Source organism: Austrofundulus limnaeus, unplaced genomic scaffold, assembly GCF_001266775.1.
Source record: "Austrofundulus limnaeus strain Quisiro unplaced genomic scaffold, Austrofundulus_limnaeus-1.0 Scaffold50, whole genome shotgun sequence".
NCBI classification, from domain to species: domain Eukaryota; kingdom Metazoa; phylum Chordata; class Actinopteri; order Cyprinodontiformes; family Rivulidae; genus Austrofundulus; species Austrofundulus limnaeus.
Genome location: NW_013952452.1, coordinates 2,157,659 through 2,170,011, shown reverse-complemented (window position 1 = coordinate 2,170,011; position 12,353 = coordinate 2,157,659). Strand labels below are relative to the sequence as shown.

The 12,353-nt window shown below is 38.1% G+C and overlaps 1 protein-coding gene across 1 annotated transcript in view; it reads right to left on the bottom strand.

Annotated features, from left to right (window-relative positions):
- Window positions 1-12,353, bottom strand: part of ofcc1 (orofacial cleft 1 candidate 1) — a 101,593-nt gene that overhangs the window by 41,552 nt on the left and 47,688 nt on the right. The window contains exon 17 of the mRNA XM_014008436.1: window positions 841-1,095. Coding sequence (XP_013863890.1) covers window positions 841-1,095 — 255 coding nt within the window. The remainder of the gene's footprint in view (window positions 1-840; window positions 1,096-12,353) is intronic.

Genomic DNA, 12,353 nt, shown 5'->3' with positions numbered 1-12,353 from the left:
AGTCTCAAAACAAGATCAAAAAGACTTTTTGGCTGGATATAAGATTTTAAAACTTGGTAAGATGGACATTTTTTGCAGTGCAAACTTTTTTTGAATCTCAAAAAAATGTTTTTGAATTTGCAAAGAGTTATTATATTTACATCTGCAATTGGTTAATCKGGTTAGTTTGCCATTAACCAATTGTATTCTTGAACCTGTAAGCAAAATATTTCATGAACCACTGGACAAATTTCCAAAAAAACTTATGGTGCTAATAAATATATATTTACACGTACTTGCATTTTGGAGCCAAGATGGCCACTTTATTTTTAGAAAACAGATATATTTAAGTCAGTTTTACAGATATAACCATCGGTTAGCAAAATATTTCATAAACCACTGGGCAGATTTTATTGAAAGTGTCAGTAAAGATTATTTAAGTCAATCCAATTCAAGATGGCTGCCACAATCAGCATGAGCCAACATAAAAATGACCATTATGACTACTGTGTATGATTCAGTCAGTTTTACAGGTATTGAGCTAAAACTGTGCAGTATGTGGTAGCAGCTCACAAAGAATACTTTAAAGGAAACATTTTATTATATTTAACATTTGCATTATTTTATTTTCAACATTTGACTATAACAGTTCAAGTTTCTTTCCTCAATAGATAAAATTGTGTCATGAAAGGTGGCAGGTGAAATGCATTCCCTCAAAAAAAAAAAAAGCTCAATCTTTAATTTATTTCAGCAGCTATGTTCTCATGCGATTGTATATGCATCCAAACATTTTTTCCCACACGTGTGTGTGTTTGCGTGCATGCACGTGCGCACATGATCTTATCAAAGAAGGAAACTCACTTGTTGACAGGAACTGCAATGGCCTGGAGGTAGAGCCACTGGCAGCAGTAATGCAGGTAAAGCCTCACAAACCACATCAAAGCAAGGAGCAGCATAATGAGGCCGAGCTGCTGAACGGAGTCATGCCAGCTACCAGGAAGTTGTTGTTGTTGTTGTTGCCACAGCAACGGCAGGCCCAGCTCAGATGGCAGCATGCGGAGGGCCAGGCGGACTCGATTCGACAGTCGTGGGGGACAGGAACCGGGTCTGGCTGATCTGGTGTCAAACAGAGAATGGTTCATGCCATCATCTCAGAATATTTATTCAGAATAAACATATTATTTCATTGTGTTTGAGTATCAAAGATAAAAGTGATCTCAAAGTAGACTTTCATATCTATTGGTGTGCAATTCTTAAATGTACACACTCATTATAAACAAAGCCCTTGACTGAATCTGCCAAAAAGCACATGGGAACTGGAGTCACATCACTGAATTTCATTAGTAGGAGAAGTCTGTAGGTAAATAAGTATAGCAAAACTGCATAATTGTAGAATCTCACAGAAAACATTTAGTTGGAAAAATAGGAATGAATCTGCTGCTAAACATAAGAAAAGTGAAAGACGAGCAACATAAACGTTACAAAAATATTTGGAGATTGAACAGGGTGGTGGAGCATCATAAAGACAAAACTCGACATGCAGCTTTAGTGAAACCACTGGTAGATTGGGAGGAGTAAGATTTCAACATTTTGGCAAATGAAGTGCTGAATTTACTTAATGAAGTTTTGTCAACTGGTTCCAATCAGCAGAGTTTAGCAAATCACTTTACATTTACTCAACTTCATTAAGTAAATCCAACACTTTTCATGATGTGTTCTGGTCATATTTAAATTATTAGTGTGTAATGAGGTGTTAAACTTAAAGTAAAGAAGTAAAAGTATTAGTTTTATGTTTTGAATGTAACAAAATTTGAAAAAATATATATTTAAATACTTTATGTATATTTAAATACTGAAAAAAAAACTTCAATTCTAAATGTACTTCGTTATTAAACACCTCTGCTCTATTCAATGATTATTTATGCAAGTTTCATTCAAATTTACCCAGTGGTTCATGGGATCTTTTAGTAATAAACACAAAAAAAAAACATTTTTGAAGAGATGCACTGATATGATAGGTGTGAGTTAGAGAGTGAATGGTTGTTTATCTYGTTTGGCTCTATGTGTCCCTGTGATGAACTTGCGRCCTGTACAGGGTGTACCCCACCCCTCCCACTACTGGATATGGGCACCAGTAGCTGCATTTCCATTGCAAATGTGCGCAAAACTTTGTCGATATTCTGGTAATGTCGAAAAACAGTTTCGCAACTGCTGTGTTTCCATTAAGTAAGAAATGCTATTAAAGTCATGCGTGAATACGTTTGTTCTCRYGATAAGTCATTACAAACATGGYRGCRATGGATGTAAACACATAGCATGTTGCTACCACGACACTAGTGCTCATCATCAGAGGAGAAGTCGACGTCTTTTGTCGAGGCTTTCCAGAGACAAGTCCCTACTTGGGAGTGGCTACGTATGCTGTGTTTTTGTGAAATTGTAGTCGGTGAGTTTACTACCYTTTTTTTTAACTACTTCTGTGATTTTACTACTACTTCCTTTTATCTTCTTSGYCGTCRTCTTTTTCGCCAGTAGAAGCAGCCGGTTGTTGATCGCCTGACCCCCGTGATGTGAAAAAAGTGTTGCCATTGAAGTTTTGCAAAAAACACCAATTTTGATACGGCCGAAAAACCACCTCATCCTAGCACAAAAATATTTTGTCGAAAAACGTATTTTTTTTTTCAAAATTTACGTGTTTCCATTGAGCAAATTTATTTTCAAAATTCTAATTTGTGCATTTTCATGGTCAATGGCAAGGCAGCTACTGACCCCCATAACCCTAGAAAAGTAATAAGCAGGTGTAAATAATGGATAGATGGATGGATGGATGGATGCATGGATGGATGGATACATGGATGGATGGATGCATGGATGGATGGATACATGGATGGATGGATAGATGAATGGATGGATGGATGGCACCGATAAGAAAATTTCAGCCGATATCGATATCCGATATTAGTGTTGCTGTTATGGCCGATAACCAATATTTACCAATATTACATAAACAAACAAAATATTTACATACACATAAGCACAAATACACTTGTGTCTTTTTTCAATAATGTAAAAAAATAGCCAGACTGCTGATTCTCTACTTTAGTTACTCCTGGCTGTCTAGTGTCACTATCATGACCAAACAAATACCACTCGACCAACCGTCTCCCCTCCCTAAACACAAAGCTAAAAAGTGGGAAATCAATACTGAACATTACTATCAGTGTAGTTTTACTTATCAGACTGATACTGATATTAATGCCGATATATTGTGCTATTATCTACCTTCACCTTTCAGCAGCAGGTGATAAAATAAACTATGTTTACAATGTCCTGCACTGAAAACAGAAAAAAAAAGTCAGTTTAAATTTCCAAACAAGAGCTGTGCCACAGCAAGCTCCACGAGACATCTTCATCATCTCTGCTTTAGTGGATGTCAGCTCAGATCTGAATATTTATCAGCCCGAACTGCTGATGAAGCATTCCGTGAACAAATGTCGACTTTTCCCTGATGGACTGCACGTTGTGCTGCTCATCGTGTGAGCATGCTTGAAGGAACTTCAACTTCAAGTAATTTAACACTTCAGAAAGTGTAGACACCTCGCCGAGGAGCCGTTCTTTTAAAAAATAACTGAGCGAGCGCTGAAGCAGTGATATGAGCAGGAAGTAAAATGCAACGCCTCATTTTGATGCAAGTCTAGCCTAATTATTTGGCGAAGCGGGTGTGGGAGCAACACAATTGATTCTGTTTTTTCGTCTTTAGGCGGTGCATCGTTTTCCCCAGACRCACACACTACAAAGTGAATTCCAACTGTGCTCTGGGAGACAGTAGTGAGACACAGGGATGTCCACAGGCAAAAGGCCTAAAGTCGCATTCTGCAATGCTAACCATATAGCTGCACTGTAAACAACCTTTGCTTGCCTTGCTCTAATTATTGTCAGCCAGATGAGAGAGGAGTCAGAGATATTTGCTCGATAGGATCAATCACTGAACATGATACTTTTTTCCTTTCCTTTCCTTTCCTTTCCTTTCCTTTCCTTTCCTTTCCTTTCCTTTCCTTTCCTTTCCTTTCCTTTCCTTTCCTCTCCTCTCCTCTCCTCTCCTCTCCTCTCCTCTCCTCTCCTCTCTCTGCTCCATCTGTGCCCTCAGTATGAAAGGGAATAGTTGAGCAGGCCTAACAAAGGGCGGCACAGAGGAGGCAGAGGTGCTGAGGAAAGCTGAGCACTGCTGGAAGGGATTCCTATCTGGCTGTGTGTATTTGTGTGTGCGTGTGTTTGTGTGTATACGAGGGAAAGAGTAACCTATTGTGTACATGCATAAATGTGTGTCAATTTGAATATTGTATTTCCCTACTTTTAACGCATCTGCCATTTGATGTATTGTAATGCAGTAAAGCAATGATGTGTTTGCACTGTTATTCAAAAACTCACATCATTAAATCCAACTGGGAACTTGATGTAATAAAAATGTAACTGCTCTAGTGTCCCGTGACAGGAAACACTGACATCAGGAACAGTGCAGTGAAGAAGCAGTTCAGTAATGTGGATGTCTCCAAACTACCTGAAAATAAATATACATTTAAACCCAGAAAAAAAACAAAAATTCATAAACCAACTATGTGTTTGCAATAATGAGTTCTTAATTAAAAAAGATGTGAGCTGCTGCCTGTTTTGTGTATCTATGAAAAAAGACAAAAAGAAATAGGTGAAAAATGGTGACGTCCATGAAAGAGTTGTTTGGGACAGAGGAGTTTGGTTTGTGTTTTGGTTCGTCTCTTTCTGTTGTACTTAAAGTTGATTGAATGTCAGATTGCTCATGTCAGTTTAGATCTTCTGTTAGATAATCCCTATATTCTCATGTACCCTCAGTCAGCTTCCTGTTAGTTCTCCCGCTCTCCTCGCCACCATCACCTGTCTATAATTTGTAATCAGCCCCCAGCACCGGTGCTGTCCAWCATCACTCGTCTCTGTGTTTTTAACCAGCCTCTCGTCACCAYGTCCTCGTTTGTTCATTGCATGATGTCAGTTTAGGTCACTTCCTTCRAGTTGCCCTGTGTCTCAGTCTGCCRCCATGTCAGCCTGTTGTTTGTTTTAAAATGAATAATTTTATTTATCTAGCTCCTCATGCCTGCCTGTATTTTGGGTCTGATCCTCCATGTTACTGTAATAGTATTGTTGTGTATCACAGACYGAAGGTAAAATAACATTTTGACCGGTAGTCTACAACTAGTTTTACTTTCTCGATTATTGCGAACACTTTGACTTTTACTCAAAGTGCCAGTGACATGCAAATTCTTCAAATACAAAATCCAAAGAAAACCTTCTAATATTACAAAAAATTGGCATAATAAACACGATTTTGCCCATTTTGTCACATAATTGACATATTGTCTTTTGAATTTGGCTCAGCCAAAGTTAAACTGGAAGTGGAAAGTTTTGCATGGTAGTAGTTTATACTACCATGCAAAACCTTATACTGTTCTGTGTTTCTTTAGCAATCCAGCTTTTATCATTTTCCTAAATGTTCATAATGATCCTGCATTTTTTACATCACTCCCCAAATTGTTCCATAGTTTTATTCCTTGAATTAAAACACTATTCCTTCAAACTAGTTCTGAATTTGGGTTTTACAAATACTTCTGTCCCTTTAAGGTTATAACAACTCTTTATCTTAACAAATTTTACTTGAATGTTTAAAGGTACTGTGTTTTTGTGGGCCTTATACATAACGAGTAGAATATTATAATCAACCAAATCAAAGAACTTCAATATTTTCAATTTACAAAATAATGAATTTGATGGGTGACGACAATGTTTTCCAGTAACAATTCTCACAGCTCTTTTCTGTAATAAAAAAAATAGGATTTGTAATTGTGCGACACGCTTTCCCCCAGACCTCAATACAATAAACCAAGTGTGGACCTATTATTGCACTATACAACATATACAGTGCTTTATCATTAAATAACTCCCCTACTTTATACAGAACAGCAATAGATTTAGCATCTTTGTTCTTAAATAATTTATKTGAGGTCTCCATGTCAACCCTTCATCTGTCACTACACCCAAAAACTTCACCTCACTGACTTTACAAATCTCARCCCCATCGACTCTAAATGGAACGTCAGTAGTTTTCTTTCCATTACYAAATACCGGTACTAAACCATGGAAATGGCAAGTCCCCTTAGTGTTATCTATTTAGACCTCTAAAGTATTGGTTTTCTTAATAAATGAGCACACAYGTTTGATGCAACAAGGATTTTTCCAATGCATATTGGGAAAAAAATGCAAGCATCCAGAGAGAACAGAATGTATAATTAAATGTGTGTCCCCTTTTATTTACACAAGGACACCTTCAATCCAACCATCATCACGGCTGGATTTGCAACATGCATGGTGTGAAACTGCTTTCTGCACGTCTGCARAAGTGGAATTAGAGAGTGGACAAAAAAGCTGTGTGTCTCAGATACGGGCAAGATGCTACCCTGTCAAGTGGCATTAAACACAAACAGCAAACACAACCCGACGTCCATCGTTCATAATGAAGATATTGATGATGCATGAAAGAGGGATATTTTTAGACACCTTTGTGTGGCAGCATCTTCCATGGGAAGCTGGTAACATGAAGGGAAACCTATTATCTTTGCTGAATTTGCTTTATTATAGTGGCTCCAATTGCAAAGGGTACTACACAGAAAAGAAAGAATGGCTGTTGGAGGTATAGGGATTTCATTTCATTTCAATGTAACAGCTTGTCCCTTGAACGCTATGTGACATTACGATCCAGGAATGGAACCAACCATTTCAACAAGCATGTACTGGCACATAATGCTATATTTTAATTGTAGTTGCTTCTGTGAAATTGAGGCCAGAAGCTGTTCTCTTATTTTCTTATTTTGTATTTTGTGTTCCAGTCCCATGTCATCAAAGCACGTCGCAAAAGGACACATYATCTTTTCCTAAGCTTTCCAGAATCTGCCAAGGCCTGTAAATCAGATGTAACTTGGATGCATCTGTCAGCCTCTCCTGAACTGGTTTTCTCAGTTCCTGTCCCTAATGTTGAACGACACAACAACAGAGCAGAGCTGTACTTTTAAAAGTATCACAAAGTGAATGTCAAGGATAGACAAGTATTAAACCTTAAAAGTGGCATGGGTTATACAAATCCAACATTACAGTAGAGTAATACTGTAAAAAGCACAGTTACAAAAAGGCAACAAGAACCAACAAGAAGGCTCAAAGATAAGAAAAAAAAAAAACAATATGCACACTCACCAGTTATTAGGTTCACCTGTTGGATTTCTGGGTAAAACAAATGGGTTCAACTCAATGCATTCAGGCATCTGGATGGTGCAAAGATGATTTTCTGAAGTTCAAGGAGATTTGTTTTTATATGTGTTAGACTAGAATGGTTTGAGTATTCCAGACACTGCTGGTCTGCTGGGATTTCCACAGACAATTTTATCTTGGGTTTATAGAGAAAGGTCTGAAATAGAGATAATAGTTAGTGAGCAGCAGTTGTGTGGACAAAACATGCCTTTTAATGTCAGAGGTCAGAGGAGAATGGGCAAAATGGTTTGAGATGATAGAAATACACAAATATCTCTCATAACCACTCATTACAGTCTGCTGAGTCTGAACCATGTCTGAAAATACAAGTACACATCCAGGCCAGAAGCAGATGAGCTACACTGACATAAAATCATATAGAGCACTACTCGTCAACTGGAAACAGAAAACTTAAGCCACAAATTGCACAGGTTGACCAAAACTGAACGGTAAAAGGTTGAAAAAAAGTCTTGATTCAATGGCCTCAAGAGTCACCAGATCACAATCCAATCCAGAACCTTTGGGACTTGGTGGAACAGGAGATTCACACCATCCATGTTGATGCTATCATCAATACCTTGTTGAATCTTGCAGCTCTGAAAGCAAAAGATGCTCCAAGTTGGACCTAATGAAAATGTTTCCCCCTCCAGCTGAAAACTTGTTTGCAGTTGAAGAATGTGAGGAACCCAAAATGAAACTGTGTAAAATGATTTAAGAGATTGACAGATAAAGGGTATTGTTTTGCCCTGATGCATAAGTGTTGTGGTGATTACCAAACTGTAATCTTTGTTGTCAGCAGATAAGATCGAAGAAGCCACATCTTTCTTTACTTGTTTTGTTTTGTTTTAAGAAGGTTGATATTGAGTTTGTTTTGTAAAGGGTGCTATCTGGTTACACTATCACCTTCTTTTATTAGAACATCACTCAGATTTTCAGGGTGTCGTAGAGAAAATGCATTTGTACCATGCATTTATAACATTAGATTTAGGTTTTTATGAAGGAACTTTAATTTAAAAGCACAAATTTAAAGCTACAAGTTTTAACTAAGGACTGATTCAGTTGTCATTACAATGAAAGAGAAAACCTACAGTAGATGGAGCAGCTGAGGATTAATGGAAATAAAAATCAGCCCTGCCTCAATGTAAAAAAAAAGTTAAAAATGTCTGATTTCTATTTGTGGTTCTCATGCTGCCCCAAACAACCTGAAGACAGAGATGCTCTGCAATAATAACCACATGTTTGACTTGGAGAGCAGAGCTTTCTAAAGAATTCCTGGCAAACAGGCAGGACTTGTTGAGGCAGAGCAATAACACAGGAAGTAATAAAAGTGTAATGAAGGGGAAATTAAACTACTTCCAGAAATTGCAATAAATATTTATTAGTTAATTTATTGGTATTATTTTCCGTTACAAACCGAGTCTTCAATAAAAACATAAATAACTTAGACATTTTTATTTTCAGAAGTGCGAATGGGTTCATTCCTTTAGAAAAGGATCTTAGGAAAACGTCATAATTGTTCTCCGATTAGTCCATTTTCTGATCTTTCCTCTAACATTCACCATGCATGAAATCTTAAAAAGAATTACTGGTAAGATTTGTGACTCTTCGGAGATCTCTTTTTTTTTTCTTYTACACCTTTACTATGAACCTGTCCAATGAAGCAACATGTGGTGTTTTTATTGTAACCTTCCCCGCCAAGTATGAGACGGTACTAAACCGTGGAAATGGCAAGTTCCCTTAGTGTGTCATAAATAAGGGTGGAATCATTTCAAATGCAGATGCATCTGGGATCAACAAACACACTGGCACAGTTGGATAACTCGCTGCATGATCAGCTACAATAGATCAAAAAAAATAAAGATTAGTTCCTTGTTTGTTWTTTAAAACTTCTGGAGGTGAACAAATAAATGCCAATGAACTTGTATGTGTGTTATGATAAATGCAGGACAAATATCAAATATGTTAGAGAGATCCATGTCAATTTGGGTGAGGCGTTCAGGGAGAGGTGCAGTGGAGGCTGAGAACGGGCCTCCTGAGAGTTGCATCAGTATTTAAATGGATTTCACTCCTCTGACCTTGCCTCATAACTGCAGGACATTGTCACCAGAGAGATAGAGACGAGACAGAGAGAGAAAGATGGAGAAAATTAGAGGCAGAAAAAGTGAGATAAAGGCAGAATTAACAGAAGGGAGTGAGAGAGAGGAGGAAAAGGAAATCATTACTGGAGCTAGATGAACTGCAATGTGTGCGTATGGAGGGAGCGATTAACAAAATATGAATGTATTTTTTTTAATTTGACAAAGCTGGGGAAAATGGTCAGCAGAGCGGTGGGGAAGCTGTGGGAGAATTCCAATCCATGCGTCAGCCATAACAGAGTTTCCAAAAGACATTACAGAGCTGAAATGGCTGCTGATGACATGTTGATACGTACGCAATTGTTTCAATGTACATCAAGCTTTAAACACATAAACATCTAAAACTTGTCAGTTCCATCTTCAAAGCTGCCCGTCAGAGATGTTTTCCCAAAAGTTCGTGTTTATTTGCACAAGACAGAATGCATTAGAGCGTGTTTTTACTGCAGCACATTAGCTATTTTTGTGAATTCTTGGGATATCATTTGTTGACTTCTGCCATTTTGATTTGAAATGTTTATATCAGGCTGGAGAACCATTGATTACAGATTATAAAAAAATGGAGTGGGAAAGATGTCAACTCAGGGTTTTGCTCACTTTCTTTTCACTCAGAATCTCACCAACAAATACAATCATTCATTTGTTCCAACAGTCGCTGCCACTTCTATCTATCTGACACTTCATGGTCTTTACATGTCAGTGGAGAACGCATTCATTTTGCCCAGACCGCAAATGGGACCAGAGTCACAGCAGATCAACCAATCAGATTGCASCGTTAGCCTGTCAGGGTGCTGACAGCCTTACTTCCCTTTAAGGAAATAGCATGTTGATTTTATGTGTCTGTGAGACCTGGAGTGACCCGGGGCCAGTCTGGTCACAAAAAAAGACCTGACATGCACCCTAGCTGAGGTAGCCAGGGGCCTTGCTTTCTCGCACTCACACACATGCACATAGCCATGAATGTACACAGGCAGATGCTTTTCTGCTTGGAAAGCAGACTTGGACTTGGAAAGCAGAGGGGGGACTCAGAGGTGACCATCCTCTCACAGAGTTACATCAGAATCGATTGACCCTTGCTCTGAGCTGTGGTTCAGAGAAGGGGCTTGCACGTGGTTTTTCTCTTGCTCTCTGCATTCTACTGCAGGCTGGACTGATTTTATCTCTAAAATACATTGGTTTTTCCACAACAAAGAAATAGCCCTATAGAATGCATGTTTTTATACGGTTAGTGCCTGTGACAACAAATTTTAGTAATAAATGCAAAGATGTTTTTGGAAAGACAACATTTAGAACATTTAACAAAACAAATTTCAAGCAGCTGAGATGAACATTTGTTGAGATATTTACATGTTATTTAACAGGAAGTGATGTCAAAGGGGATTATCTGCACGGAAACAGAGTGTTACTAATAACACAGACTGTAGAGAAGAAATGGATATTTCTCAAAATTATTTTGAGTCACTATCACAGACAGATGAAGAAGAGTCAGAGTTCAAATAATATTGTTTTAATAAACAAACACCAGAGAATTCCTTTTCTTAAAGAGTTCCCCTTCAACGTCACTTCCTGTTTCACTTTTGCTGAGCCAAAATCAAAACAAAACATGACAGTTATGTGACAAAACGGGTAAAATTGTGTGTATTATGCCAAATTTCTTAAATATAAAGAGGTTTTCTTTCCCTTTTTGTATTTGAAAAATGTGYATGGCATATGCACCTTAATGCTAATGAGATGGAGATCTTGCAAGAAAAATGTTCACAATATTTTTCAAAGTTTTTTCTACTTTAGTCAGTTATGTGATAGCAGTTTAAAGTTGACATATCATGCTTTTAAAATCTTATTTTTAACATTTAAAAATCAGTGGACATACAATGCTTTGGTCTATTACYACTATATAGCAGCACAGAAATGTTACAAATAAATTAAAAGATGTGAACAAGGGAAGACTTGTCCATCCAGCCTTACATGTTGGATCCAGAGTCTGACCCAGAGCCAGAGGAGGATGAAGACCACCACATTGTAGTTGGTAAACTCACACCTTATTTGGCAATTCAGTTGCAAATCATTTCATGTAATGGTTCAGAAAATGTCATAGAAAAAAAAAAAAAGAAAACCGAACACGCTGGGAAAAATGACCACAAGGAAATATAAATCAGCACCAGGAGAGAYTAAATTGAACTTTTCTGCACTCGTAGAGACTCCAAGTGCACAACAAAAAGTATTTAATGGCTAAAAATGTGGGTTTTGTCTCTTTTAAACAAACTGGTGGGACCAAACTGCACATCACTCAAGCTGTGCATCCTCTTTCACATCTGCGGTCTCTGCAGCTACATGTTGAAAAGAAGAGTCTCTGTTGCACATTTGTTTGAAACAGAGCAAAAACTTAATATCAAGTTGGTGATTTGGTAACCGAAGCTGAGAAAATAAAGGTTGAACCTCTCATGATCATACGCTAGAGATGCCGGTTAGTTGAGTTTCGGCAAAAGTTTTTATTCTTAAAAAAAGTTAAGATTTCATCTCGTCCTGTAAGCCTAGTATCTCACCTTGCCTTRTCTTGTGGAATAAGTGTCTAGTTAACGTTAATACTTTGTGATTAGCAACGCAGAGAGATGAGCTACTTTGAGCAGAACGACTCYTCACTTTCCTGCTAATCTTTTCTTTGAGCGTAGACTGAAACAGATGGAGGGCACAGACTGACACAGACCCAGAGACACAGACTGAGGGAGCGCTCTGATAGGCTCGGCTGGGGGAAATGGGTGGAGAGGAACACTGGTCCCCAACGAGGCGAGCTAACTGGGGGGAAATTAGGTCAGTGTGTTCCTTGTGACTTCACAGCAAGAACAGCCTGTGTGTGTGTGTGTGTGTGTGTGTGTGTGTGTGTGTGTGTGTGTGTGTGTGTGTGTGTGTGTGTGTGTGTGT